This window comes from Oncorhynchus kisutch, linkage group LG13 (genome assembly GCF_002021735.2).
Source record: "Oncorhynchus kisutch isolate 150728-3 linkage group LG13, Okis_V2, whole genome shotgun sequence".
Taxonomy (NCBI): Eukaryota; Metazoa; Chordata; class Actinopteri; order Salmoniformes; family Salmonidae; genus Oncorhynchus; species Oncorhynchus kisutch.
This window is the reverse complement of record NC_034186.2, coordinates 24209142-24235319: the sequence shown is the minus strand read 5'-3', so window position 1 is coordinate 24235319 and position 26178 is coordinate 24209142. Positions and strand designations below refer to the sequence as shown.

At 43.5% G+C, this 26178-nt stretch overlaps 1 protein-coding gene across 1 annotated transcript in view; it reads right to left on the bottom strand.

The window, feature by feature from the left end:
• Window positions 1-26178, bottom strand: part of LOC109902733 (carboxyl-terminal PDZ ligand of neuronal nitric oxide synthase protein) — a 170227-nt gene that overhangs the window by 28058 nt on the left and 115991 nt on the right. Inside the window, exons 7-8 of the mRNA XM_020499339.2 lie at window positions 25780-25970; window positions 5085-5246 (exon numbers count right to left, since the gene is read on the bottom strand). Of these exons, the coding sequence (XP_020354928.1) occupies window positions 5085-5246; window positions 25780-25970 (353 nt within the window). The remainder of the gene's footprint in view (window positions 1-5084; window positions 5247-25779; window positions 25971-26178) is intronic.

Sequence of the window (26178 nt, the reverse complement as noted above, 5' to 3'; positions counted from 1 at the left end):
CTGAGCGGCCTTTCAGGTTGTGTCGATGTAGGACTTATTTTACTGTGGATATAGATCAGTTTCCTCCAGCATCTTCACAAGGTCCTTTGCTGTTGTTCTGGGATTGATTTGCCACTTTTCTCAACAAAGCACATTCATCTCTAGGAGACAGAACGCATCTCCTTCCTGAGCGTTATAGGGCTGCGTGGTCCCATGGTGTGTATACTTGCATACTATTGTTTGTACAGATGAACATTGCACCTTCAGGTGTTTGGAAATTGCTCCCAAGGATGAACCAGACTTGTGTGGGTCTACAATTTTTTATCTGAAGTCTTGGCTGATTTCTTTAGATTTTCCCATGATGTCAAGCAAAGAGGCACTAATTTTGAAGGTAGGCCTTGAAATACATCCACATGTACACCTCCAATTGACTCAAATTATGTCAATTAGCCTATCAGAAGCTTCTAAAGCCATGACATAATTTTCTGGAATTTTCCAAGCTGTTTAAAGGCATAGTCAACTTAGTTTATGTAAACTTCTCACCCACTGGAATTGTGATACAGTGAATTAAATATTAAGTTAAATAATCTGTTTGAAAAACGATTGTTGGACAAATGACTTGTGTCATGCACAAAGTAATGTTCTAACCAACTTGCCAAAATTATAGTTTGTTAACAAGAAATTTGTGGAGTGGTTGAAAAACTCGTTTTAATGACTCCAACCTAAGTGTTTTTGAATTTTACAGAGTTACAGTTCATATAAGGAAATCAGTCAATTGAAATAAATTCATTAGGCCCTAATCTATGGATTACATGACTGGGAATACAGATATGCATCTGTTGGTCACAGATACCTTAAAAAAAGTAGGGCCTTGCATTATCATACTGAAACATGAGGTGGATGAATGGCACGACAATGGGCTTCAGGATCTCGTCACAGTATCTCTGTGCATTCAAATGATCATCAATAACATGCAATTGTGTTCGTTGTCCGTCGTTTATGCCTGCCTATACTATAACCCCACCGCCACCATGGGGAACTCTATTCACAACGCTGGCATTAGTAAATGGCTCACCCACACGTCATCATACATGTGGTCTGCATTAATTAACATTAAATGCTCTGGCAACAGCTCTGGTGGACATTCCTGCAGTCAGCATGCCATTTGAACGCTCCCTAAAAATTTGAGACATCTGTGGCATCCTGTTGTGTGACAAAACTGCACATTTTAGAGTGGCCATTTATTGTTGTCAGCACAAGGTGCTCCTGTGTAATTATCATGCTGGTTAATCAGCTTCTTGATAGGTCACACCTGTCATGTGGAAGGATTATATAGGCAAAGGAGAAATGCTTACTAACAGGGATGTAAACAAATTTGTGAACAAAATCTGCAAGAAATAAGTGTTTTGTGCATATGGAACATTTCTGGGATCTTTTATTTCCTCTCATAACATATGGGACCAACACTTTACATTTTGCCTTTACATTTTCATTCAGTGTGTAGATTAAATCTCATTAGCCACCAAAACTAAAAAGGTTCTGCTCTGCAGTGTGAGAGTCTCATCAAACACAAGTATTCACACTTCACTGATTATGTTAATGATTCTTCTCTCCTCCACTCACTCTCTCATCCTTTCCTCTTTTTCTCTCTTTTCAACTCTCAATGATTGTGAGCTTTCATGGAGCAGCTAACTTCAAACTTCTCAGCTATTGTCAGCACTTTGGTTAGAAGTCCTTTCAGTCTCAGAGATTTGGCACTGTCCCAACCTAACTGGGCCGATCGTTATCCAGTCCTGGCCCTCCCTCTGAGGCTAAATGGAAGTGATATACTTGACCCACCTTGACACCTGATTGGCGGAGATAAAATATAATATTTTCTTCCTTACTGTCTGTTGCACAAAGTCAGCCGTGACATCATCACCCTCTCAGGGCGATCAACTGACTGGACTGGCAGACAGGGGTTAGAGGGTTGCTTTCAATCAGGTCCAGCTACCCGGGTACCCTGTCTCACACACACGCAAGAAAGTACAAACACACACACGCAAGAAAGCACAAACACAGCCACGCACACGCACATACACAGGCCTTCAGAACTAGACTTCCACAAGGCAGTCACGTCTTCCTCTGCTTCACTTATTTTCCAAATGTTGTGTTTTATAATCAGCTTATTATTGTCTTCTTTTTAACCTCGGAGTGGGTTTTTAAGTCCCCTTACTCATCAAGGGCCAGTTGAAACTAGCTATGGGCAGAGTCTTAATGCCGCAAGGCAGGCAGCAGAACTGATGGGTTTATCCATGCCTGTGCAGTGAGCTGGGGTTTGGACAGAGATAAGCAGGATAAGAGCCAAGACTCCTTAAGCTCCGTTGGCTGCATCTAATGCGCTGATGGCCCACAAGTGTAAAGCCTTACACTTTCAACAGCAAGACAATACAAACAGCAATTAGCCAATAACAACAGGAGGAGGCCGGACTAATCTTTACTTAATAGGCCTACATCGGCTGGAAGGGAGGAGATGAATGGAGGGAGGAAGAGGAGGTTAGAATGTAAATATTGAGGTTGGTTATTCCCCTGTCCCCATCTAGCGTTGAGCTGAAGCTGTGTGAAGTGTGTGTTTGGGTTATTCCCATGTCCCCATCTAGCATTGAGCTGAAGCTGTGTGAAATGTGTGTTTGGGTTATTCCCCTGTCCCCATCTAGCGTTGAGCTGAAGCTGTGTGAAGTGTGTGTTTGGGTTATTCCCCTGTCCCCATCTAGCGTTGAGCTGAAGCTGTGTGAAGTGTGTGTTTGGGTTATTCCCATGTCCCCATCTAGCGTTGAGCTGAAGCTGTGTGAAGTGTGTGTTTGGGTTATTCCCCTGTCCCCATCTAGCGTTGAGCTGAAGCTGTGTGAAGTGTGTGTTTGGGTTATTCCCATGTCCATGTCTGGTATTTGTAGAAGGAAAATTCTCTCTTTCAACACCAAAAACACTGTGTCTGTGGTTTGATCTGACGAGGCAGGGCTTTCCTCGGGGAACCACGGCCAAACACGCTGCTGGAGAGATAAATAAACCAACATCACAACATCACAGCCTCAGATGTATGGAACGCCGTTTGGGTCTTTGCGCGGCAAAAAAGATACACCTCAAATAACACTATTTGACACGTCATAAGCTTTTAATTTGACAAGTCAAATAACACAATTCCATTATAGAATGTTGTGTGTGCTGAATTTGCAAGCCCAGCGCCACCATTACAATCACTGTCAAAGATGGACATTACCACGTTGGTAATAAGGCATTATTTGTTCGACCAAATGTGAAAACGTCTGTGAGCATTTGAAATTAGATCAGGATCAAACGAGCAGGATCAAAAATGTTTGCAAATATCTTTGATACAGATGTTATCAGCAACTTCTGGAGTAACTAGCTAGCTTTAGCTTGGTACCTAGCTAGCTTTAGCTTGGTACCTAGCTAGCGCTAATGCAACCAGCCTGAAAACAATGAACAGTAGAAACTGCAGTCATTTTCAATATTCTTAGCAATGATTTAGGAACCCATGTGTTGGGTTCTGAGAATAAGAAATATACTTTTTCATGTCACTGATGGAGAGCTGGGGTTTAGAGGGTCTACACCAGAAGTTATTGGTTATAGGAGGAATGTATATAGTGTGTGCAACTAAGCTTGGAATGTGTTGAGTGCAGGGAAGCGATTACGTGGGGCAGGCATTGATAAGGGGAGAGAGCCATGGATTGGTGATGGGGGGGTTGAGGTCGGGTCAGGTCAGGTCAGGTCACCTTAAGGGAGAAATATACGTTTATGGCCCGTATGACTAGTGTCCTGCCTAGCAGTAAAGAACGATGTTTGTACAGACTCAGCCTATGAGGGACGGTTAAATATCAGTGCTTGTGTGAACATGTTTTTGTCTGAATGCAGCTGTATTGACTCTCTAGGCAGAATAAACTTGGTTAAGCTTTCATAATGTCCGTTGAGTGTTTTACTCTGAGAATTAGAACCTAACACATGTGAGTAAGTATTAGCTAGGTAGCCACTTGTTGTTCTCCTTTTGAAATAACTAGCTTTTTCCCCAAAGTCCTCCTCAGGAGTTTTCAGGCTCCAAAACATCCACATTATATTGTTTTTCCTCTGGAATAGTGTTCAATACACATAGTAGGTTGACTGGTACAATAAATGTGCCTCAATTCACAGTGGTTTCTTAGTCCTGCAATAAGAGCTACGATGCTAATGTTCTCTGGGTGTCAATGAGTAGACTGATACCCCATGTCATTGATCCACAATCCATAGGTAAGGCTTTACAGTGAAATAAGTATGCCCCCAATGCAATTCTAAAGTCTAATACATCCAGTGTGATTTCAGATCTTTGTCAAATTAATAAATTATTGTCTTGTGTGTGTGTGTTCAAGCAGTTTGAGTTAAATAAAGGGAGCTCAGTTGTGAAATTGCGGCCATTGGACTCCAGGGTTGTTGCTAACTCGCTGACAGTGTGTGGGTTTTGTGTTGTGTAAGTGTGCGTGTGTTCATGGAGTTGTGTGTAAATAGAGGGAAAATAGGGGGAGCTTCGCCAACTGGCTGACAGTGTGAACCTGTGTGTGTGTGTGTGTTAATTCCACACAGATGGAGTGTGAGGGAGTGTATGACCTAAGCGCCCTGACTAGGTCACTGAAAACAATTCTTACTTTATACAATAGTAACCCAACTGTAACCTTTCTATTCTCCTGTATCTACAGATACATTGTAAAGGTGACAGTGGTTCAACATGCATGCTGTATTAATCATGTTTTGTCAATACGGATGTACAGTACATACACTAATCCTCTTTTCTGCTGTGAATAATTGGTAATATGTGTAGTGTGTGTGTGTTTGTGTAGAAGAGCTGGTGTTAAGGTCACACAAGGTAAGGTTGACATGATTCATAAAGGTTAATATTAGTAAAGTCAAACAAGATGGTAGCTAGCAGGGAACCACACACAAACACACAGTACACCGGGGCAAGGTTAAAACACCATTTGTTTTGGTAATGACCATCTCACTGTAGTTCAAACAACAAGACCTACCACAGTACTACAAACACCATCTGTTAACATACACAAACGTGTGTGTCTCAGTCCTACCTGTGCCACGGCTACATGTGTCTGTTGCTGTTGTTGCTGTAGTTGTTGCTGTAGCAGTTGGATCTGGTGGTGGACTGACAGGGGGGTGGTGGGAGGCAGAGTACCCGATGACGGCAGCAGCATCCTGGGGGACGCAAGCAGCAGAGAGGCCTCCTCTGGAACCTGCCATGGAGGAGAGGAGAGGGTTAATGGTGGATTGATAGATTGAGAGAGGGAGACATCAATACAAGGAGAAAGAGGATGGAAGACATAAGGAGGAGATGGAGAAAGATAAACAAAGAGAGAGAGAAAGTCAAAGAAAGAGACATATTGATGTTCATATTCAGAATGTGTCCTTTGGCAGTGCGAGTGTACATTTCCCCCGGTGATAAGCAGAGCTTGAGGTAAAACAGAGGCATGGCTGAACAGGCCCTAAGAGAAAAGGAAAACTCATGCTCACTCACGCATCCACCTAGACAACCCAATATGTCACTACTGGAAAAGCATTCACACAATAATGAATTGGAAAGATGAACAATAGCAGCTTGTATCTGTCAAAGGACTGGAGGACTATATTGTTTTGCCTTGAAGAGCAAATTCAATCTGTCAGTGTGTCAGAGAGAGATAGTTGCATTTGTGTATGTGTGTGTCAGACAAAGATAATTGCATTGACTGAGAAGATGCTTTTGCTGAGAAGAATTCACAAGATATACTTTATTAGTATGGATAGACGCAAGATAGAAATGTGTCTTCTGCTTTTATCCAACCCCCCCTGATACACAGACACATATTAGGTTGGAGCACAGGCCAGTCACAGAGCAGCGCCCAATGAGCATTTTTTTTTAGGGTGTTAAAGCTCCTTGCTCAAGCGAACATCAGCGGTTGGTTGCAACTGAGATATTGATGCCAGCAACCCTCTGGTTGCCAGCTCACTCCCCGCCAGCACTGGGATTCGATCCGGCAACCGCTGGGGTTCAGAGAGAGATTGATTGATAGAGATTGATTAGTGTGGGAAATAAAGAAAGACAACTCAAGGTTTGTACCCCCACTGGGCCAGTAGATGAGTGATGGTGTGTCGCTGTCTGATCTACAGCTTAATGGGAACATTACCAGACAGGCTGTTTACGCTCACGACTTAATGATGAACAGTGAAACTAGTACGCTGTGTGTGTGTGTGTATGTGTGTGTGTGTGTGTGTGTATGGATGTATGTGTGTATGTGTGTGTGTTTGTGTGTGTGTAGATACATGTGTATGTCTGTTTGTGTGTGTGTATGTGTGTTTGTGTGTGTGTAGATACATGTGTATGTCTGTTTGTGTGTGTGTGTGTGTTTGTAGATACATGTGTATGTCTGTTTGTGTGTGTGTGTGTATGTGTGTGTATTTGTAGATACATGTGTATGTCTGTTTGTGTGTGTGTGTGTATGTGCGTGTGTGTGTGTGGGTGTGTATGGATGTATGTGTGTATGTGTGTGTGTTTGTAGATACATGTGTATGTCTGTTTGTGTGTGTGTGTGTGTGTGTGTGTGTAGATACATGTGTATGTCTGTTTGTGTGTGTGTGTGTATGTGCGTGTAGTGATTTCAACAAGTGAAGTACACATCTTTGTACTGTTTATAATAATAAAAAATGATGGTTTCTTTCAGAGAGACATTGTCAAAGTGACACTACAACATGAATCACAATACACAGCTTGGTGGAAAATATCTCCTTTAAAGAGACCAGGTCTCCCATATCTGTAACCATGGTGACTAAAACAGTCATTTCAGAGAGTGGTAGACCTTCCATCTCATCAGAATAATTGCAGTAGTTTGAAGAGGAAAAGAATACCTTGGCTGTCAGCTCCAAGACAGACTGTTTTATGTATTTTATCTGCTAAGTACCTTTGCATAGAGAACTGTCAGTGGTATAATGGGAGTAGGAGTAAAGAGGACAGTTAAGAGGTTAATATAATACATGTGTAATGGTTAGGGGCGCTGGGAAGTAGAGAGAGAGAGAGAGAGAGAGAGAGAGAGAGAGAGAGAGAGAGAGAGAAAACAGCTGTATTGGTCGGAAGAACTACACTGAGACATTACGTTGGTAGAGAATATGAAGGGGAGATGGAGAAAGAGAGAGAGAGTGATAGGGAGAGAGAGAGATTGAAAGAGAGAGTGGTAGGGAGAGAGAGTGGTAGAGTGAGAGAGACAGAAGAGAGAGAAAGAGGGAGAATGGTAAGGAGAGAGACCGAGAGAGAATGGTAGAGACAGATACTTCCTGTCAGTTCCCATAAAGGTGTCCATCCATCCCTCTCAGTCAAGCAGAGCTTTGTGACGAGTCATGCGCCACTGAGTATTCTGTACACATATAGTACGATGAGTAGTTGAAAAGCTACACTAACAAAGACACAGTAGAGGTTATTCAATACCCTTGTTGTCAGATATAGCGCCTTTACTCCTTCCTATGAAGAAACAGTCAGTAGATTTTTACTGTATATTTGAAGAAAGCAGATTGGTAGCGAGTGAATTGTTGTTATTCATCGGGATTTCAGGGTGTGTTGACTTGGGGAGAAATGTATTTAGCCTTGGGGAGAAATACATGAAACCTGTGGTTTTTGAACAATGGCCCTCTGGCCTCTGTTGGTTCATAGTGAAATACCAACACATTCAGTCAAAGCACTCTGAACCACACACACTGAGGGCAGCAGAGAGACCAATGTGTTGAATAAAACCCAGCGTCATTTTGCCTGAGGCTGTACTATGCCCCACAGGCACCAAGAGACAGACAGACACGCACGTACAGACACATTCACCAAGCAGTTCTAACAAGATAACGACAACACACTAACAGGCATACTGAATAAAGATTAGATTCTCAAACAGTGTCTGATCCACAGCCTTCCAAGTGTGTTTAACTCAACAGACAGCGAAAACAACAATCCGTATGCAGTGAATGCCAAATGTGTTTACAGCAATCTGGTCCCAATTTGGATGGAAACAGCATTTGCATTTTTTTTATTCAGACAAGTAAACAAACGAAGAGAAGAAAATGGGGTCTGAAGTTCGTGTTCTGAGCAGAAATACAACTACAAAACACTTCCCAAATATTTTTTGACATGACAAATGTCTCTAAGTTCACACTTCAATGTCAAAACAATATCAAGGCAATATCTACTAAGAATTCAACATCCTGTAGATGCTACCCACTCTCTCCCTGCTCCCTTCCACCCTATCTGCAGCACACGTAGGGCACTTCTGCCCCATCAAAGAGGAGATCAGATGTCCTGATACGAGACAGTCATGCCCTTTACAGTAGACATCGAAGCAAACTACACGTTCCCTTCCAAGTCTCCACTCCCTCCTTTCAGAGAACACTGAAGTGCACTCATCTCCTTCCCTTCAGAGGTCAAACTGCATGTTCCCTTCCAAGTCTCCACTCCCTCCTTTCAGAGAACACTGAAGTGCACTCATCTCCTTCCCTTCAGAGGTCAAACTGCATGTTCCCTTCCAAGTCTCCACTCCCTCCTTTCAGAGAACACTGAAGTGCACTCATCTCCTTCCCTTCAGAGGTCAAACTGCATGTTCCCTTCCAAGTCTCCACTCCCTCCTTTCAGAGAACACTGAAGTGCACTCATCTCCTTCCCTTCAGAGGTCAAACTGCATGTTCCCTTCCAAGTCTCCACTCCCTCCTTTCAGAGAACACTGAAGTGCACTCATCTCCTTCCCTTCAGAGGTCAAACTGCATGTTCCCTTCCAAGTCTCCACTCCCTCCTTTCAGAGAACACTGAAGTGCACTCATCTCCTTCCCTTCAGAGGTCAAACTGCATGTTCCCTTCCAAGTCTCCACTCCCTCCTTTCAGAGAACACTGAAGTGCACTCATCTCCTTCCCTTCAGAGGTCAAACTGCATGTTCCCTTCCAAGTCTCCACTCCCTCCTTTCAGAGAACACTGAAGTGCACTCATCTCCTTCCCTTCAGAGGTCAAACTGCATGTTCCCTTCCAAGTCTCCACTCCCTCCTTTCAGAGAACACTGAAGTGCACTCATCTCCTTCGCTTCAGAGGTCGAACTGCATGTTCCATTGCTCCCGAGTGGTACAGCAGTCTAAGGCACTGCATCTCAGTGCTAGAGGTGTCACTACAGACCCTGATTCGATCCCGGGCAATATCACAACCGGTCGTGATAGGGAGTCCCATAGGGTGGTACACAATTGGCCCAACGTCGTGACGGTTTGGCCGGGGTAGGCCGTCATTGTAAATAAGAATTTGTTCTTAACTGACTTGCCTAGTTAAATAAAGGTTAAATAAAAACAGGTTAAATAAAAACAAAAATGTTCCATTCCAAGTCTCCCTCCCTGGATGTCCTGAGAGCCCTTAAGTGCTATGGCCCTCTGCCTTTCAGTACACACACACGCACCCGTCAAGGGTCTGGGGCTAGTGTTGTAACAGCAGCTGTGAATAAGGCAGTGTGTGGGTGTGTGTGTGTGTTTACTCCACCCAGTCCCCTCAGATGTCCTTTGTAGCCGCAGTAATCTGCCCATCCATCTCTCTGCCACCCCATCCACTCAGCAACACAGCCCAACGAAGGGAGGGAGGAGAAGAACGAGAGATGAAGCAATGGACCCCTGAGACAGAGAAGGAAGACTGGCTCCACTGGTCCCTTAGCAGTGATTACACTAGCTGCTCTCTGCTATCTACCATGGATCCACCCACATAACTGTGAGAGAGCTGTGTGAGAGAGAGAGTGTGTGTGTGTGTGTGGGGGGGGGTGGGGGGGGGGGGGCAGAGTAGCAGGGGCTAGGGGGTAATGGAGTGGGGCTAGGTAGGATTGGATAAGGGGTTGGGTGAGGGATGCCAGTGGTGTGTGTGTGTGTGAGTGATAGGGGATAAGAGAAGCTCATCCACACAGAGCGCTAGGAGCTACAGGCTATTTTGGAACAGGGAGGAACGGGGGAGGAAGTTAACAACAAAGGACCTCTGAAGTGTCACTCCCTCCTGTATCCTGGCAACCATCCAGGACAGGAAGAAACCTCTGGATACAGGAAATATTTTCCAACATGCAAAATAACCATGCCTTGTACCAGTTTAGGCACACTCAGCTCCAGACATCTATCTCTCTCCCCACAAGTTTGTGACTGACTAGTTTTAAACCTGGTCGCCTGAATGTGTTAGCCTGCCGAACTAAAGACTTGAACGTGAAACACGAAACATCAGCACTGTTGCCAACTAACTACAGTTGCTCTCTGGAGGCACAATCTAGACAGGATTGGAAATATCTTTGTGCGCGCGCGTGTAGGGTTGTTGTGATGGAGAGCACCAAGCTGAGAGCCCTGCACGTGGATTGAGAAGGCAGGAGTACAGATTATGTAATACAGCAGAGATGACAGGCAGAGCAGCCCCCCCCCCCCCCCCCCCCCCCCCCCCCCCCACACACATTTGCTTTATTATCCTTGTGGGGACACAAAAATGTATTGCCATTCAAAATCTAACCCTACCTAACCCCTAATCCTAACCCTAACCCCTAATTCTAACTCTAACCCCCAATTCTAACCATACACCTAACCCTTAAGCCTAAAGTAGCCTTTTTCCTTGTGGGGGCCGGCAAAATCTCCCCACTTGTTCGAATTGTCCTCGTTTTACTATCCTTGTGAGGACTTCTGGTACCCACAAGGATAGTAAAACCAAACCACACACACAATGAAACTCAAACAGTCACTGTCATAATAGGACTACCCTAAGTGCATCGTATTATAGAATTACTGCAGTATCTTTAATCATTTGAGTGTACCAAACATTAAGAACACCTTCCTAATATTGAGTTGCACCCCCCTTTTGCCACCAGAACAGCCTCAATTTGTCAGGGCATGGACTCCATACGGTATCGAAGCATTCCACAGGGATGCTGGCCCATGTTGACTCCAATGCTTCCCACAGTTGTGTCAAAATGGCTGGATGTCATTTGGGTGATGGACCATTCTTGATACACTCTTGAGGGTGAAACACTCAGCATATACAGTGGTGTGATATTCAGGTTTTTATCTGTATTCTGTCCTCATAAATAAAGAACCGTGTCTATCTGTGTCTGTGACATTACTATTGATGACTGATATTAATTGCCTGCTCAGTACGACTAAGCACAGCCAGGTCAATGCCTCTAGACCTGGGGTAATGGAGGAAGGGGAGAGGTGTGTGCGTGCAGCAGAGGAGTATATATTCTTAATCTTAATAGTAAGGGGTCCCTTCCCTCAGAACTGTCTATGCCTGTGGCCATGTTTATATACGGTAGCTGATACAGTGAGCCTCCAAGGACAGTGTTTAAATGAGCAGACTGAATGGCTCTAGTGTTACTATAGTAAATCTATGCGGCGCAACAGGGAGAGAGAGAGTTTGTCAGTGAAGAGCTGATCCAATCAGTGAAGACATTATTCATGACAGATTATTTCTATGACAGGGTTGGGCAAATGCCAACTATTTGGAGAGGTGAGGCTAAAACAGCATTTTAGCAGTTAGCAGCACATTTAAACTATTGCTACACGTATACCGTTTATGTTTCAGTGTTGTGTTTGTGTAGTTAATGGATATCAGGCTAAGTGGTTGTTTTTCTGAAGTTGTTCAGGTTAGACACTGGTGAAAAACACACAGCCATAATTTATTCACACATACACACACCACTGAATACTTAACACCTCACCTTCCTGATTCTTCAGTCATGAGGTGAAAACAATAATAGTCTTTGGAAAGTTGGCACTTTGAATTATTTACTGATACAGCGAAAAGAGAGAGCGAAACAGAGAGAGTGAGTGAGTGAGAGACTTCACTTGCTTTGGCAATGTTAACATATGTTTCCCATGCCAATAAAGCCCCTTGATTTGAGAGAGAGCATGTTAGAGAGTGAGAGTGTGAGAAAGTGAGAGAGTGAGAGAGTGAGAGAGAATGTTAGAGAGCGAGAGAGAGAGAGATAATGTTAGAGAGCGAGAGAGAGAGAGAGATAATGTTAGAGAGCGAGAGCGAGAGAGAATGTTAGAGAGCGAGAGAGAGAGAATGTTAGAGAGCGAGAGCGAGAGAGAAAGAGAGAGAAAAAGAGAGAGAGAGAGAAAAAGAGAGAGAGACAGCAAGCAGTAGCATCCCAATCTCCTGCTGTAGATAGTTTCCGAGGACATCTGTTGAGCAGTGTAAGCAGTATGCGCCATTAAAACACACTTTTCCTTTCAAACACACCTGCAGGCATCCAAACAGGAGAGGGGAGGATAAGAGTTGAGTAGAAACAGACTGCACACCTCGAAGCTGTTTGTTCTACAACTCACATCTAGATCACAGCAGAACAGAGTTCAGGGATACCAGTAGTATAATCTAAACAACCCAACAAAACTGAGTCCAATAGTTCTCAAACTGGACCATTTTGTTTCTCTCCGTCACCCACGCACATTCAACATTTAGATAATAAAGCATTTGACCTTTCCATTGTGTTGATTGGTTAATTTCCAGTTTTGAAGTACACGTTTTCTCAAGATGATTGATGAGAAAAGTTTCATCCAACCCATTGGGTATCTCTCTGCACCCTCATATGCCATGTCTTGAAATACGCAGGCAGACGGATTAAAAGTACATTTTACAGTGCATTTAGAAAGTATTCAGACCCATAGACTTTTTCCACATTTTGTTCCGTTAAAGCCGTATTCTAAAATGTATTTAATTGTTTTTTTTGCTCATCAAGCTCAAATCAAATTGTATTTGTCACATGCGCCAAATACAGTGAAATTATTACTTATAAGCCCTTTAACCAACAATGCTTTAAGAAGTTAAGAAAAAAAAGATAAGTAAAACATTAAAAATAAAAGTAACAAATAATTAAACAGCAACAAATTTGTCATGCCCTCATCTGTTTCACCTGTTCCTGTGATTGTCTCCACCCCCTCCAGATGTCGCTTATTTATCCCTGTGTTTCCTGTCTCTCTGTGCCAGTTCATCTTGTGTGTTAGTCAAGTCAACCAGCTTTCCTGCCTGCCTGCCCTGACCTTGATTCTGCCTGCCCTTCGGTACTTTTTGGACTCTGAAATGGTTTTGACCCTTTTGCCTGTCCATGACTATTCTCTTTCCTTACTATATTGGATTAATTCATATTGTAAGACTCCAACAATCTGCATCTTTTTTTTATTTTTTATTTATTTTTATTATTATTATTATGTTTTCTTCTTGGGCCTCTATAACTATATCTATTGTTTTTATTTTTGTTGTTGTTGTGTGATTTGGATTAATCCCCTCTACCACACGGAACCCCACTAATCTACTGACGGAACGTAAGGGGTGGCTAAAAACAGACCTCCATCCTATGCTAGCTTGCTACCGATGCCCTGGCTAGCTGTCTAAATCACCAACCAACCTCTCCACTCACCGGACCCTTTTGATCACTCGACTAAGCATGCCTATCCTTAATGTCAATATGTCTTGTCCATTGCTGTTCTGGTTAGTGTTTATTGGCTTATTTCACTGTAGAGCCTCTAGTCCTGCTCACTATACCTTATCCAACCTATTAGTTCCACCACCCACACATGCAATGACATCTCCTGGTTTCAATGATGTTTCTAGAGACAATATCTCTCTCTTCATCACTCAATACCTAGGTTTACCTCCACTGTATTCACATCCTACCATACATTTGTCTGTACATTATACCTTGATGCTATTTTATCGCCCCCAGAAACCTCCTTTTACTCTATGTTCCAGACGTTCTAGACGACCAATTCTCATAGCTTTTAGCCGTACCCTTATTCTACTCCTCCTATGTTCCTCTGGCGATGTAGAGGTGAATCCAGGCCCTGCAGTGCCTAGCTCCACTCCTATTCCCCAGGCGCTCTCTTTTGACGACTTCTGTAACCGTAATAGCCTTGGTTTCATGCATGTTAACATTAGAAGCCTCCTCCCTAAGTTTGTTCTATTCACTGCTTTAGCACACTCTGCCAACCCGGATGTTCTAGCTGTGTCTGAATCCTGGCTTAGGAAGACCACCAAAAACTCAGACATTTTAATTCCAAACTACAACATTTTCAGACAAGATAGAACTGCCAAAGGGGGCGGTGTTGCAATCTACTGCAAAGATAGCCTGCAGAGTTCTGTCCTACTATCCAGGTCTGTACCCAAACAATTTGAACTTCTACTTTTAAAAATCCACCTCTCTAAAAACAAGTCTCTCACCGTTGCCGCCTGCTATAGACCACCCTCTGCCCCCAGCTGTGCTCTGGACACCATATGTGAACTGATTGCCCCCCATCTATCTTCAGAGTTCGTGCTGCTAGGCGACCTAAACTGGAACATGCTTAACACCCCAGCCATCCTACAATCTAAACTTGATGCCCTCAATCTCACACAAATAATCAATGAACCTACCAGGTACCTCCCCAAAACCTTAAACACGGGCACCCTCATAGATATCATCCTAACCAACTTCCCCTCTAAATACACCTCTGCTGTCTTCAACCAAGATCTCAGCGATCACTGCCTCATTGCCTGCATCCGTAATGGGTCAGCGGTCAAACGACCTCCACTCATCACTGTAAAACGCTCCCTGAAACACTTCTGCGAGCAGGCCTTTCTAATCGACCTGGCCGGGGTATCCTGGAAGGATATTGATCTCATCCCGTCAGTAGAGGATGCCTGGATATTTTTTTTTTAAATGCCTTCCTAACCATCTTAAATAAACATGCCCCACTCAAGAAATTTAGAACCAGGAACAGATATAGCCCTTGGTTCTCCCCAGACCTGACTGCCCTTAACCAACACAAAAACATCCTATGGCGTTCTGCATTAGCATCGAACAGCCCCCGTGATATGCAGCTGTTCAGGGAAGCTAGAAATCATTATACACAGGCAGTTAGAAAAGCTAAGGCTAGCTTTTTCAAGCAGAAATTTGCTTCCTGCAACACTAACTCAAAAAAGTTCTGGGACACTGTAAAGTCCATGGAGAATAAGAACACCTCCTCCCAGCTGCCCACTGCACTGAAGATAGGAAACACTGTCACCACTGATAAATCCACCATAATTGAGAATTTCAATAAGCATTTTTCTACGGCTGGCCATGCTTTCCACCTGGCAACTCCTACCCCGGACAACAGCACTGCACCCCCAACAGCAACTCGCCCAAGCCTTCCCCATTTCTCCTTCTCCCAAATCCATTCAGCTGATGTTCTGAAAGAGCTGCAAAATCTGGACCCCTACAAATCAGCCGGGCTAGACAATCTGGACCCTTTCTTTCTAAAATTATCTGCCGAAATTGTTGCCACCCCTATTACTAGCCTGTTCAACCTCTCTTTCGTGTCGTCTGAGATTCCCAAAGATTGGAAAGCAGCTGCGGTCATCCCCCTCTTCAAAGGGGGGGACACTCTTGACCCAAACTGCTACAGACCTATATCTATCCTACCGTGCCTTTCTAAGGTCTTCGAAAGCCAAGTCAACAAACAGATTACCGACCATTTCGAATCTCACCATACCTTCTCTGCTATGCAATCTGGTTTCAGAGCTGGTCATGGGTGCACCTCAGCCACGCTCAAGGTCCTAAACGATATCTTAACCGCCATCGATAAGAAACATTACTGTGCAGCCGTATTCATTGATCTGGCCAAGGCTTTCGACTCTGTCAATCACCATATCCTCATCGGCAGACTCGACAGCCTTGGTTTCTCAAATGATTGCCTCGCCTGGTTCACCAACTACTTCTCTGATAGAGTTCAGTGTGTCAAATCGGAGGGTCTGCTGTCCGGACCTCTGGCAGTCTCTATGGGGGTGCCACAGGGTTCAATTCTTGGACCGATTCTCTTCTCTGTATACATCAATGAGGTCGCTCTTGCTGCTGGTGAGTCCCTGATCCACCTCTACGCAGACGACACCATTCTGTATACTTCCGGCCCTTCTTTGGACACTGTGTTAACAACCCTCCAGGCAAGCTTCAATGCCATACAACTCTCCTTCCGTGGCCTCCAATTGCTCTTAAATACAAGTAAAACTAAATGCATGCTCTTCAACCGATCGCTACCTGCACCTACCCGCCTGTCCAACATCACTACTCTGGACGGCTCTGACTTAGAATACGTGGACAACTACAAATACTTAGGTGTCTGGTTAGACTGTAAACTCTCCTTCCAGACCCATATCAAACATCTCCAATCCAAAGTTAAATCTAGAATTGGCTTCCTATTTCGCAACAAAGCATCCTTCACTCATGCTGCCAAACATACCCTTGTAAAACTGACCATCCTACCAACCCTCGACTTTGGCGATGTCATTTACAAAATAGCCTCCAATACCCTACTCAACAAATTGGATGCAGTCTATCACAGTGCAATCCGTTTTATCACCAAAGCCCCATATACTACCCACCATTGCGACCTGTACGCTCTCGTTGGCTGGCCCTCGCTTCATACTCGTCGCCAAACCCACTGGCTCCATGTCATCTACAAGACCCTGCTAGGTAAAGTCCCCCCTTATCTCAGCTCGCTGGTCACCATAGCATCTCCCACCTGTAGCACACGCTCCAGCAGGTATATCTCTCTAGTCACCCCCAAAACCAATTCTTTCTTTGGCCGCCTCTCCTTCCAGTTCTCTGCTGCCAATGACTGGAACGAACTACAAAAATCTCTGAAACTGGAAACACTTATCTCCCTCACTAGCTTTAAGCACCAACTGTCAGAGCAGCTCACAGACTACTGCACCTGTACATAGCCCACCTATAATTTAGCCCAAACAACTACCTCTTTCCCAACTGTATTTAATTTTTATTTATTTATTTATTTTGCTCCTTTGCACCCCATTATTTTTTTATTTCTACTTTGCACATTCTTCCATTGCAAAACTACCATTCCAGTATTTTACTTGCTATATTGTATTTACTTTGCCATCATGGCCTTTTTTGCCTTTACCTCCCTTCTCACCTCATTTGCTCACATTGTATATAGACTTGTTTATACTGCATTATTGACTGTATGTTTGTTTTTACTCCATGTGTAACTCTGTGTCGTTTTATCTGTCGAACTGCTTTGCTTTATCTTGGCCAGGTCGCAATTGTAAATGAGAACTTGTTCTCAACTTGCCTACCTGGTTAAATAAAGGTAAAATAAAAAAATAAAAAAATAAATAAATCTGGGTCTCGCCTTGTGTCATGATAAAAATAACAATAGGGACGCTATATACAGGGGGTACCGGTACAGAGTCAATGTCTGGGGGCACCGGTTAGTAGAGGTAATTGAGGTGATATGTACATGTAGGTAGAGTTAAAGTGACTATGATTAGATAATTAACAGAGAGCAGCAGTGTAAAAGAGGGGTCTGGGTATCCCTTTGATTAGCTGTTCAGAAGTCTTATGGCTTGGGGGTAGATGCTGTTAAGAAGCCTCTTGGGCCTAGACTTGGTGCTCCGGTACCGCTTGCCGTGTGGTAGCAGAGAGAACAGTTCATGACTAGGGTGGCTGGAGTTTTTTAGGGCCTTCCTCTGACACCACCTGGTATAGAGGTCCTGGATGGCAGAAAGCTTGGCCCCGATGATGTACTGGGCCGTACTCACTACCCTTTGTAGTGCCTTGTGGTCAGAGGCTGAGAAGTTGCCATACAAGGCAGTGATGCAACCAGTCAGGATGCTCTCGATGGTGCAGCTGTAGAACCTTTTGATGATCTGATCTGAGGACCCATGCCAAATCTTTTCAGTCTCTTGAGGGGGAATAGGCTTTGTCGTGCCCTCTTCATGACTATCTTAGTGTGTTTGGACCATGATAGTTTGTTGGTGATGTGGACACCAAGGAACTTGACACTCAACTTGCTCCACTACAGCCCCGTCGATGAGAATGGGGGCGTGCTCGGTCCTCCTTTTCCTGTAGTCCACAATCATCTCCTTTGTTTTGATCATGTTGAGGGAGAGGTTGTTGTCCTGGCACCACACATCTCATCATTGTTGGTGATCAGGCCTACCACTGTTGTGTCATTGGCAAACTTGATGATGTTGTTGGAGTCTGGCCATGCAGTCATGAGTGAACAGGGAGTACAGTAGAGGACTGAGCACGCACACCTGAGGGGCCCCCATGTTGAGGACCAGCATGGCGGTTGTGTTGTTATCTAACCTTACCACCTGGGGGCAGCCCGGATCCAGTTGCAGAGGGAGGAGTTTAGTCCCTGGGTCCTTAGCTTAGTGATGAGCTTTGAGGGTACTATGTTGTTGAACGCTGAGCTGTAGTTAATGAATAGCATGCTCACATAGGTGTTAATTTTGTCCAGGTGGGAAAGGGCAGTGTGGAGTGCGATTGAGATTGCGTCATCTGTGGATCTGTTGGGGTGGTATGCAAATTGGAGTGGGTCTAGGGTTTCTGTGATAATGGTGTTGTTGTGAGCCATGACCAGCCTTTCAAAGCACTTCATGGCTACAGACGTGAGTGCTACGGGTTGGTAGTCATTTAGGCAGGTTACCTTAGTGTTATTGGGCACAGGGACTATGGTGGTCTGCTTGAAACATGTTAATATTACATACTCAGTCAGGGACAGGTTGAAAATGTCAGTGAAGACACTTGCCAGTTGGTCAGCAAATGCTCAGAGTACACGTCCTGGTAATCAGTCTGTCCCTGCAGCCTTGTGAATGTTGACCGGTCTTACTCACAGAGAGCGTGATCACACAGTCATCCGGAACAGCTGATGCTCTAATGCATGCTTCAGTGTTGCCTCGAAATGAGCATAGAAGTAATTTAGCTCTTTTGTTAGGCTCGTGTCACTGGGCAGCTTGCGGATGTGCTTCCCTTTGTACTCTGTAATAGTTTGCAAGCCCTGACACATCCGACGAATGTTGGAGCCGGTGTAGTACAATTAAATCTTAGTCCTGTATTGATGCTTTGCCTGTTTGATGGTTCGTCAGAGGGCATAGCAGGATTTCTTATAAGCTTCCGGGTTAAGAGTCCCACTCCTTGAAAGCGGCAGCTCTACCCTTTAGCTCAGTGCGGATGTTGCCTGTAATCCATGGCTTTTGGTTGGGGTATGTACGTACGGTCACTGTGGGGATTACGTCATCGATGCACTTATTGCCAGTGATTGATGTGGTGTACTCCTCAATGCCATTGGAAGAATCCCGGAAACATATTCCAGTCTGTGATAGCAAAACAGTCCTGTAGCTTAGCATCTGCTTCATCTGACCACTTTCTTATTGACTGAGTCACTGGTGCTTCCTGCTTTAGTTTTTGCTTGTAAGCAGGAATCAGGAGGATATAATTGTGGTTATGGTCTCTGTGTGTGGAGTAAAGGTGGTCTAGAGTTTTTTCCCTCTGGTTGCACATTTAACATGCTGGTAGAAATGAGGTAAAACTAATGAGTTTCCCGGCATTAAAGTCCCCGGCCAATAGGAGCGCCGCTTCTGGATGAGCATTTTCCTGTTTGCTTAAGGCCGTATACAGCTCATTGGGTGTGGTCTTAGTGCCAGGATTGGTTTGGGGTGGTACATAGACAGCTACGAAGAATACAGATGAACATTCCCTTCGTAAATAGTGTGGTCTACAGCTTATCATGAGATACTCTACCTCAGGCGAGCAAAACCTTGAGGCTTCCTTAGATTTCGTGCTGTTGTTTACAAATATACACAGACCGCCACCCCTTGTCTTACCAGAGGCCGCTGTTCTATCCTGCCGAAAAAGCTTAAAACCTGCCAGCTGTACATTATTCATGTCATTGTTCAGCCACGACTTGGTGAAACATAAGATATTACAGTTTTTAATGTCCCATTGGTAGGATATAGGTGATCGTAGTTTGTCTATTTCATTATCGTTTGACTGTACGTTGGCTAATAGGACCAATGGTAAAGGTAGATTGCACTCTCGACGACAGATCCTTATAAGGCCCCTGGACCTTCGTCCTCGATACCTCCATCTCTTTTACATCTCTTTTACAAGGCACCTCCATCTCTCATCTCGTCTGAAGTAAATCCTTCCCTTCTGACCCGTTGAAGAGAAAGTATTCTTCAGTACGGGGTGAGTAATCGCTGTCCTGATATCTAGAAGCTCTTTTCGGTCAAAAGTCACGGTGGCAGAAACATTATGTACAAAATAAGTTACAAATAACGCGAAAAAACATACACAATAGCACAATGGACTATTGAGTCATTGTTAGTTTTACACTTAAGACATGCCATTGTGCTGTAGCATTTGTGAATTTTTTCTCTTGTGTAATACATTCAATACATTAGTTTATACTGGATTAACAGTATGACCTCCAGTATGACCTCCATCTTGTGCCAATATCAGTTATTTTTAAGTCTTGGTTCCAGTAGTTTACATTTTTTTCTAATAGATTGTCTGCTAGAAAGGCTCTCTGCAAGGTTTTGTATATCTTACCTATCATATGAATATCCTTTTTGACTCAAATGTAAGTTTCTATTTCACAGAACCTACGGACTGTGCCTTTAGTCCACAACACTAGCCTTGGTGTCTTTCAAGTTGTTCACATGATGTCGTTGGATTGATTTGTGGCTGCGACAAAGGAGCGGTTGGAAGTAAAAGGCTTCGTCAAATGAATGAGACCTGACAGGAGAAAATAGACCTTAAGCTCTTTGGCTCATTTCCTTTCATGAGCTTCCAGAAAACCACAGTGGATGAAGTACACCCCCCTCCCCCACCCACACACACCTTTACTACCAATGTCACACACTCCCGTCCCAATCCATCTCTGTGTAATCCATCATGTGCACACACACACACACACACACACACACACACACACACACACACACACACACACACACACACACACACACACACACACACACACACACAAAGGGGGTGAGCAAGGCCTTTCCTAACCCTCTGTTGCTGTAGAGATTTCACACCATGTTGTTTCCAATCTGATCCATATTGAACACGCCGTTGACATAACTCTATCTTTAACCCTTTGATGCGTACGATTACATATTTGTAATCATTGTTGAGTGGTCCCTGCTGTGTACCATCGCAAATACAGTACCAGTCAAAAGTTTGGACACACCTACTCATTCAAGAGTTTTTATTTTGACTATTTTCTACATTGTGGAATAATAGTGAAGACATCAACACTATGAAATAACACCTATGGAATCATGTAGTAACCTCCACAATCACTCAACCTCAACCCAATTGAGATGGTTTGGGATGAGTTGGAGCGCAGAGTGAAGGAAAAGCAGCACATTTGAAATCTTTGATGTATTTGTTACAGTGTGTACAAGTACCGGAGCACATGACTTGACAAGTCGTTTACAGTTCTTGACAAATCACAAAGCAAATAAAATGTTATCGCCTCACAGATCATCACCTCAAATACAAGCCTACTGCCTAGCCTAACTGTAGCGTGAAAGCTAAACAGGGTTGCCAGATATGGATGAAACCATTTCAGAGGGGTTTTGGGGGGATTTCAAGTCCATGGAGGATAGAAATGGGGGAAGGTATCTTGGGGTCATACAATGCAGGAAATATTACTATGATGGGGGATTTAACAATAAATGGGGGGCAAACACAGGAGAAGTTGATAAGCTAAATAAAAATAAAACTCCTGGAAAGGGGGTCTGAGCTGGCAACCCTGAGGTACCATAGTTACAATCTGATGCTGCGTTCAAATCAACGGGAACTCAGAAATCTACGACTTCCGATTTCAGTACGTTCACAACAACTGGGAACTCTGGAGAAAAAAAGAGCTCAGACTGGGATTTTTTTTTTGAAAGGTCATACAACTCTGTCTCTTTCTAGAGCTCCGACTTTCCAACCTAAAGATCACGGACGTCATGATTTGACCTCGTATTCTTTTCAGAGTTCCCAGTTGTATTGAAAGCACCATAAGTCAGTTGAGTGAAACATCCCTTCACCTCATTTTGTTATAACATCTTTGGTCTGACAGTCAAAATGCATTGTATTATGTCAACAAACATGGCGCCACACATAGCTGGAAAATAGCTTAGCATTAGCTCATCATAATCAGTACAACCTTCAAAAAAACATTTTTTATAATATGTGTCCATTACAATCTAAACAAGAAATTGGAATGCATGATTTGTCACTAGCACTTGAAAAAACCTGAATAAAACGGGAACTGCTCCATATATACAGTCGTGGCCAAAAGTTGAGAATGACACAAATATTAGTTTTCACAAAGTTTGCTGCTTCATTGTCTTTAGATATTTTGTCAGGTGTTACTATGGAATACTGAAGTATAATTACAAGCATTTCATAAGTGTCAAAGGCTTTGATTGACAATTACATGAAGTTGATGTAAAGAGTCAATATTTGCAGTGTTGACCCTTCTTTTTCAATACTTTTATTCAAGACGCCCGTTGCTGACAGGTGTATCAAATCAAGCACACAGCCATGCCATCTCCGTAGCCAAACATTGGCAGTAGAATGGCCTTACAGAAGGGCTCAGTGACTTTCAACGTGACACCGTCATAGAATGCCACCTTTCCAACAAGTCAGTTCATCAAATTTCTGCCCTGCTAAAGCTGCCCCGGTCAACAGTAAGTGCTGTTATTGTGAAGTGTAAACATCTAGGAGCAACAACGGCTCAGCCGCGGAGTGGTAGGCCACACAAGTTCACAGAACGGGACCGCCGAATGCTGAAGTACGTAGCGTGTAAAAATCCTCTGTCCTCAGTTGGCACACTCACTACCTAGTTCCAAACTGCCTCTAAGCAACCTCAGCACAATAACTGTTCTTCCGGAGCTTCAAGAAATGGGTATACATGGCCGAGCAGCCGCACACAAGCCTAAAATCACCATGCGCAATGCCAAGAGTCGGCTAGAGTTGGGTAAAGCTCGCCGCCATAGGACTCTGGAGCCGTGGAAACGCGTTCTCTGGAGTGATGAATCATGCACCATATGGCAGTCCGACGGACTAATATTGGTTTGGCAGATGCCAGGAAAACGCTACCTTCCCCAATGCATGGTGCCAACTTGAGGTTGACCGATTATGATTTTTCAACGCTGATACCAATAATGATTATTGGAGGACCAAAAAAAGCTGATGCTGATTAATCAGACAATTTTTATACATATATTTGTAATAATGACAATTACAACAATACTGAATGAACAATGAACACTAACTTAAAATAATAAGTAAAATAATAAAATCAATTTAGTCTCAAATAAATAATGAATCATGTTCAATTTTGTTTAAATAATGCAAAAACAGTGTTGGAGAAGAAAGTAAAAGTACAATATGTGCCATGTAAAAAAGCTAACGTTTAAGTTCCTTGCTCAGAACATATGAAAGCTGGTGGTTCCTTTTACATGAGTCTTCAATATTTGTATTTCATAGACCTTTGACTATTGGATGTTCTTATAGGCACTATAGTATTGCCAGCCTAATCTCAGGAGTTGATAGGCTTGAAGTCATAAACAGCGCTGTGCTTCAAGCATTGCGAAAAGCTGCTGACAAACGGAGGAAAGTGCGGTTTGAACAAATGCTTACGAGCCTGTTGCTGCCTACCACCGCTCAGTCAGACTGCTCTATCAAATATCAAATCATAGACTTAATTATAATAAACACACATAAATACGAGCCTTAGGTCATTAATATGGTCAAATCCGGAAACTATAATTTCAAAAAACAAAACGTTTATTCTTTCAGTGAAATATGGAACTGCTCTGTACTTAGTGGCATCCCTAAGTCTAAATATTGCTGTTACATTGCACAACCTTCAATGTTATACAGTGCCTTGCGAAAGTATTCGGCCCCCTTGAACTTTGCGACCTTTTGCCACATTTCAGGCTTCAAACATAAAGATATAAAACTGTATTTTTTTTGTGAAGAATCAACAACAAGTGGGACACAATCATGAAGTGGAACGACATTTATTGGATATTCCAAACTTTTTTAACAAATCAAAAACTGAAAAATTGGGCGTGCAAAATTATTCAGCCCCCTTAAGTTAATACTTTGTAGCGCCACCTTTTGCTGCGATTACAGCTGTAAGTTGCTTGGGGTATGCCTCTATCAGTTTTGCACATTGAGAGACTGAAATTTTTTCCCATTCCTCCTTGCAAAACAGCTCGAGCTCAGTGAGGTTGGATGGAGAGCATTTGTGAACAGCAGTTTTCAGTTCTTTCCACAGATTCTCAATGGGATTCAGGTCTGGACTTTGACTTGGCCATTCTAACACCTGGATATGTTTATTTTTGAACCATTCCATTGTAGATTTTGCTTTATGTTTTGGATCATTGTCTTGTTGGAAGACAAATCTCCGTCCCAGTCTCAGGTCTTTTGCAGACTCCATCAGGTTTTCTTCCAGAATGGTCCTGTATTTGGCTCCATCCATCTTCCCATCAATTTTAACCATCTTCCCTGTCCCTGCTGAAGAAAAGCAGGCCCAAACCATGATGCTGCCACCACCATGTTTGACAGTGGGGATGGTGTGTTCAGGGTGATGAGCTGTGTTGCTTTTATGCCAAACATAACATTTTGCATTGTTGCCAAAAAGTTCAATTTTGGTTTCATCTGACCAGAGCACCTTCTTCCACATGTTTGGTGTGACTCCCAGGTGGCTTGTGGCAAACTTTAAACAACACTTTTTATGGATATCTTTAAGAAATGGCTTTCTTCTTGCCACTCTTCCATAAAGGCCAGATTTGTGCAATATACGACTGATTGTTGTCCTATGGACAGAGTCTCCCACCTCAGCTGTAGATCTCTGCAGTTCATCCAGAGTGATCATGGGCCTCTTGGCTGCATCTCTGATCAGTCTTCTCCTTGTATGAGCTGAAAGTTTAGAGGGACGGCCAGGACTTGGTAGATTTGCAGTGGTCTGATACTCCTTCCATTTCAATATTATCGCTTGCACAGTGCTCCTTGGGATGTTTAAAGCTTGGGAAATATTTTTGTATCCAAATCCGGCTTTAAACTTCTTCACAACAGTATCTCGGACCTGCCTGGTGTGTTCCTTGTTCTTCATGATGCTCTCTGCGCTTTTAACGGACCTCTGATTTATACGGAGACTTGATTACAAACAGGCGGATTGTATTTATCATCATTAGTCATTTAGGTCAACATTGGATCATTCAGAGATCCTCACTGAACTTCTGGAGAGAGTTTGCTGCACTGAAAGTAAAGGGGCTGAATAATTTTGCACGCCCAATCTTTCAGTTTTTGATTTGTTAAAAAAGTTTGAAATATCCAATAAATGTCGTTCCACTTCATGATTGTGTCCCACTTGTTGTTGATTCTTCACAAAAAAATACAGTTTTATATCTTTATGTTTGAAGCCTGAAATGTGGCAAAAGGTCGCAAAGTTCAAGGGGGCCGAATACTTTCGCAAGGCACTGTATCATAATTATGTAAAATTCTGGCAAATTAATTACGGTCTTTGTTAGGAAGAAATGGAGAGAAGTGTTAACTAATGTGTGTGTGGGTTCTCCCTGACTCACAAAAACAGTGTCACAGTACATCAACCTATACATAGGCCACACAATATTGTTTTCCGCCTCCTCAAGCCATCTTTAGAGAAGCCACAATATATTGTATTCTCTGGTCCAAGAAATCTATAGATTGACCAATTGTATTATATTCCCTGGTGTAAGCAATCAATACAGTAGATAGACCAATGATATTGTATTAACTGGTCTAACAAGCAATTACTGTGTTCTCTCATTCCAGCACTTAGTTAGAATACTCTATGTATGGAACTTTCATCCTGCTTTGCTTGCACCCCACTCCTCTCTTTCCCCCTCAAACACGCCCCAACCTCACCCCCCAAAACACATACACACACCCCCATACCTTCTTGTCGTTGTCAATATTGTTGAAGTGTGTGTGGTCAGTCTTGGCGGTAGCATCCACTCCGTCCAGGTCAGTGACGCCGCGGTTAAACTCCTCAACCGTACTGTCCGGTAATGGTAAGGGAGCCTCCTCCGCATCGATGTCTGTCTCCACAGCAACCGCCGACTTCTCCGCTCCCGTTAACTCCCGGGCTGAGTGAACGAACACACCAACACATTGTCAGAAGGAGGGCCAATGGCGTAACAGACTTCGTTGCTAGAAAAAAAGTTGCTACACCACAAGAGGTAGAGAAACGTAAAAAGATAAGAGGAGGGGAGAGGACTCAGAGGTATTTTGTTGAAAGTTTCTAAACCAAAAGATGAGGAAGGATGACAAAAAAAGAGGGGGCAGGAGGGGAGG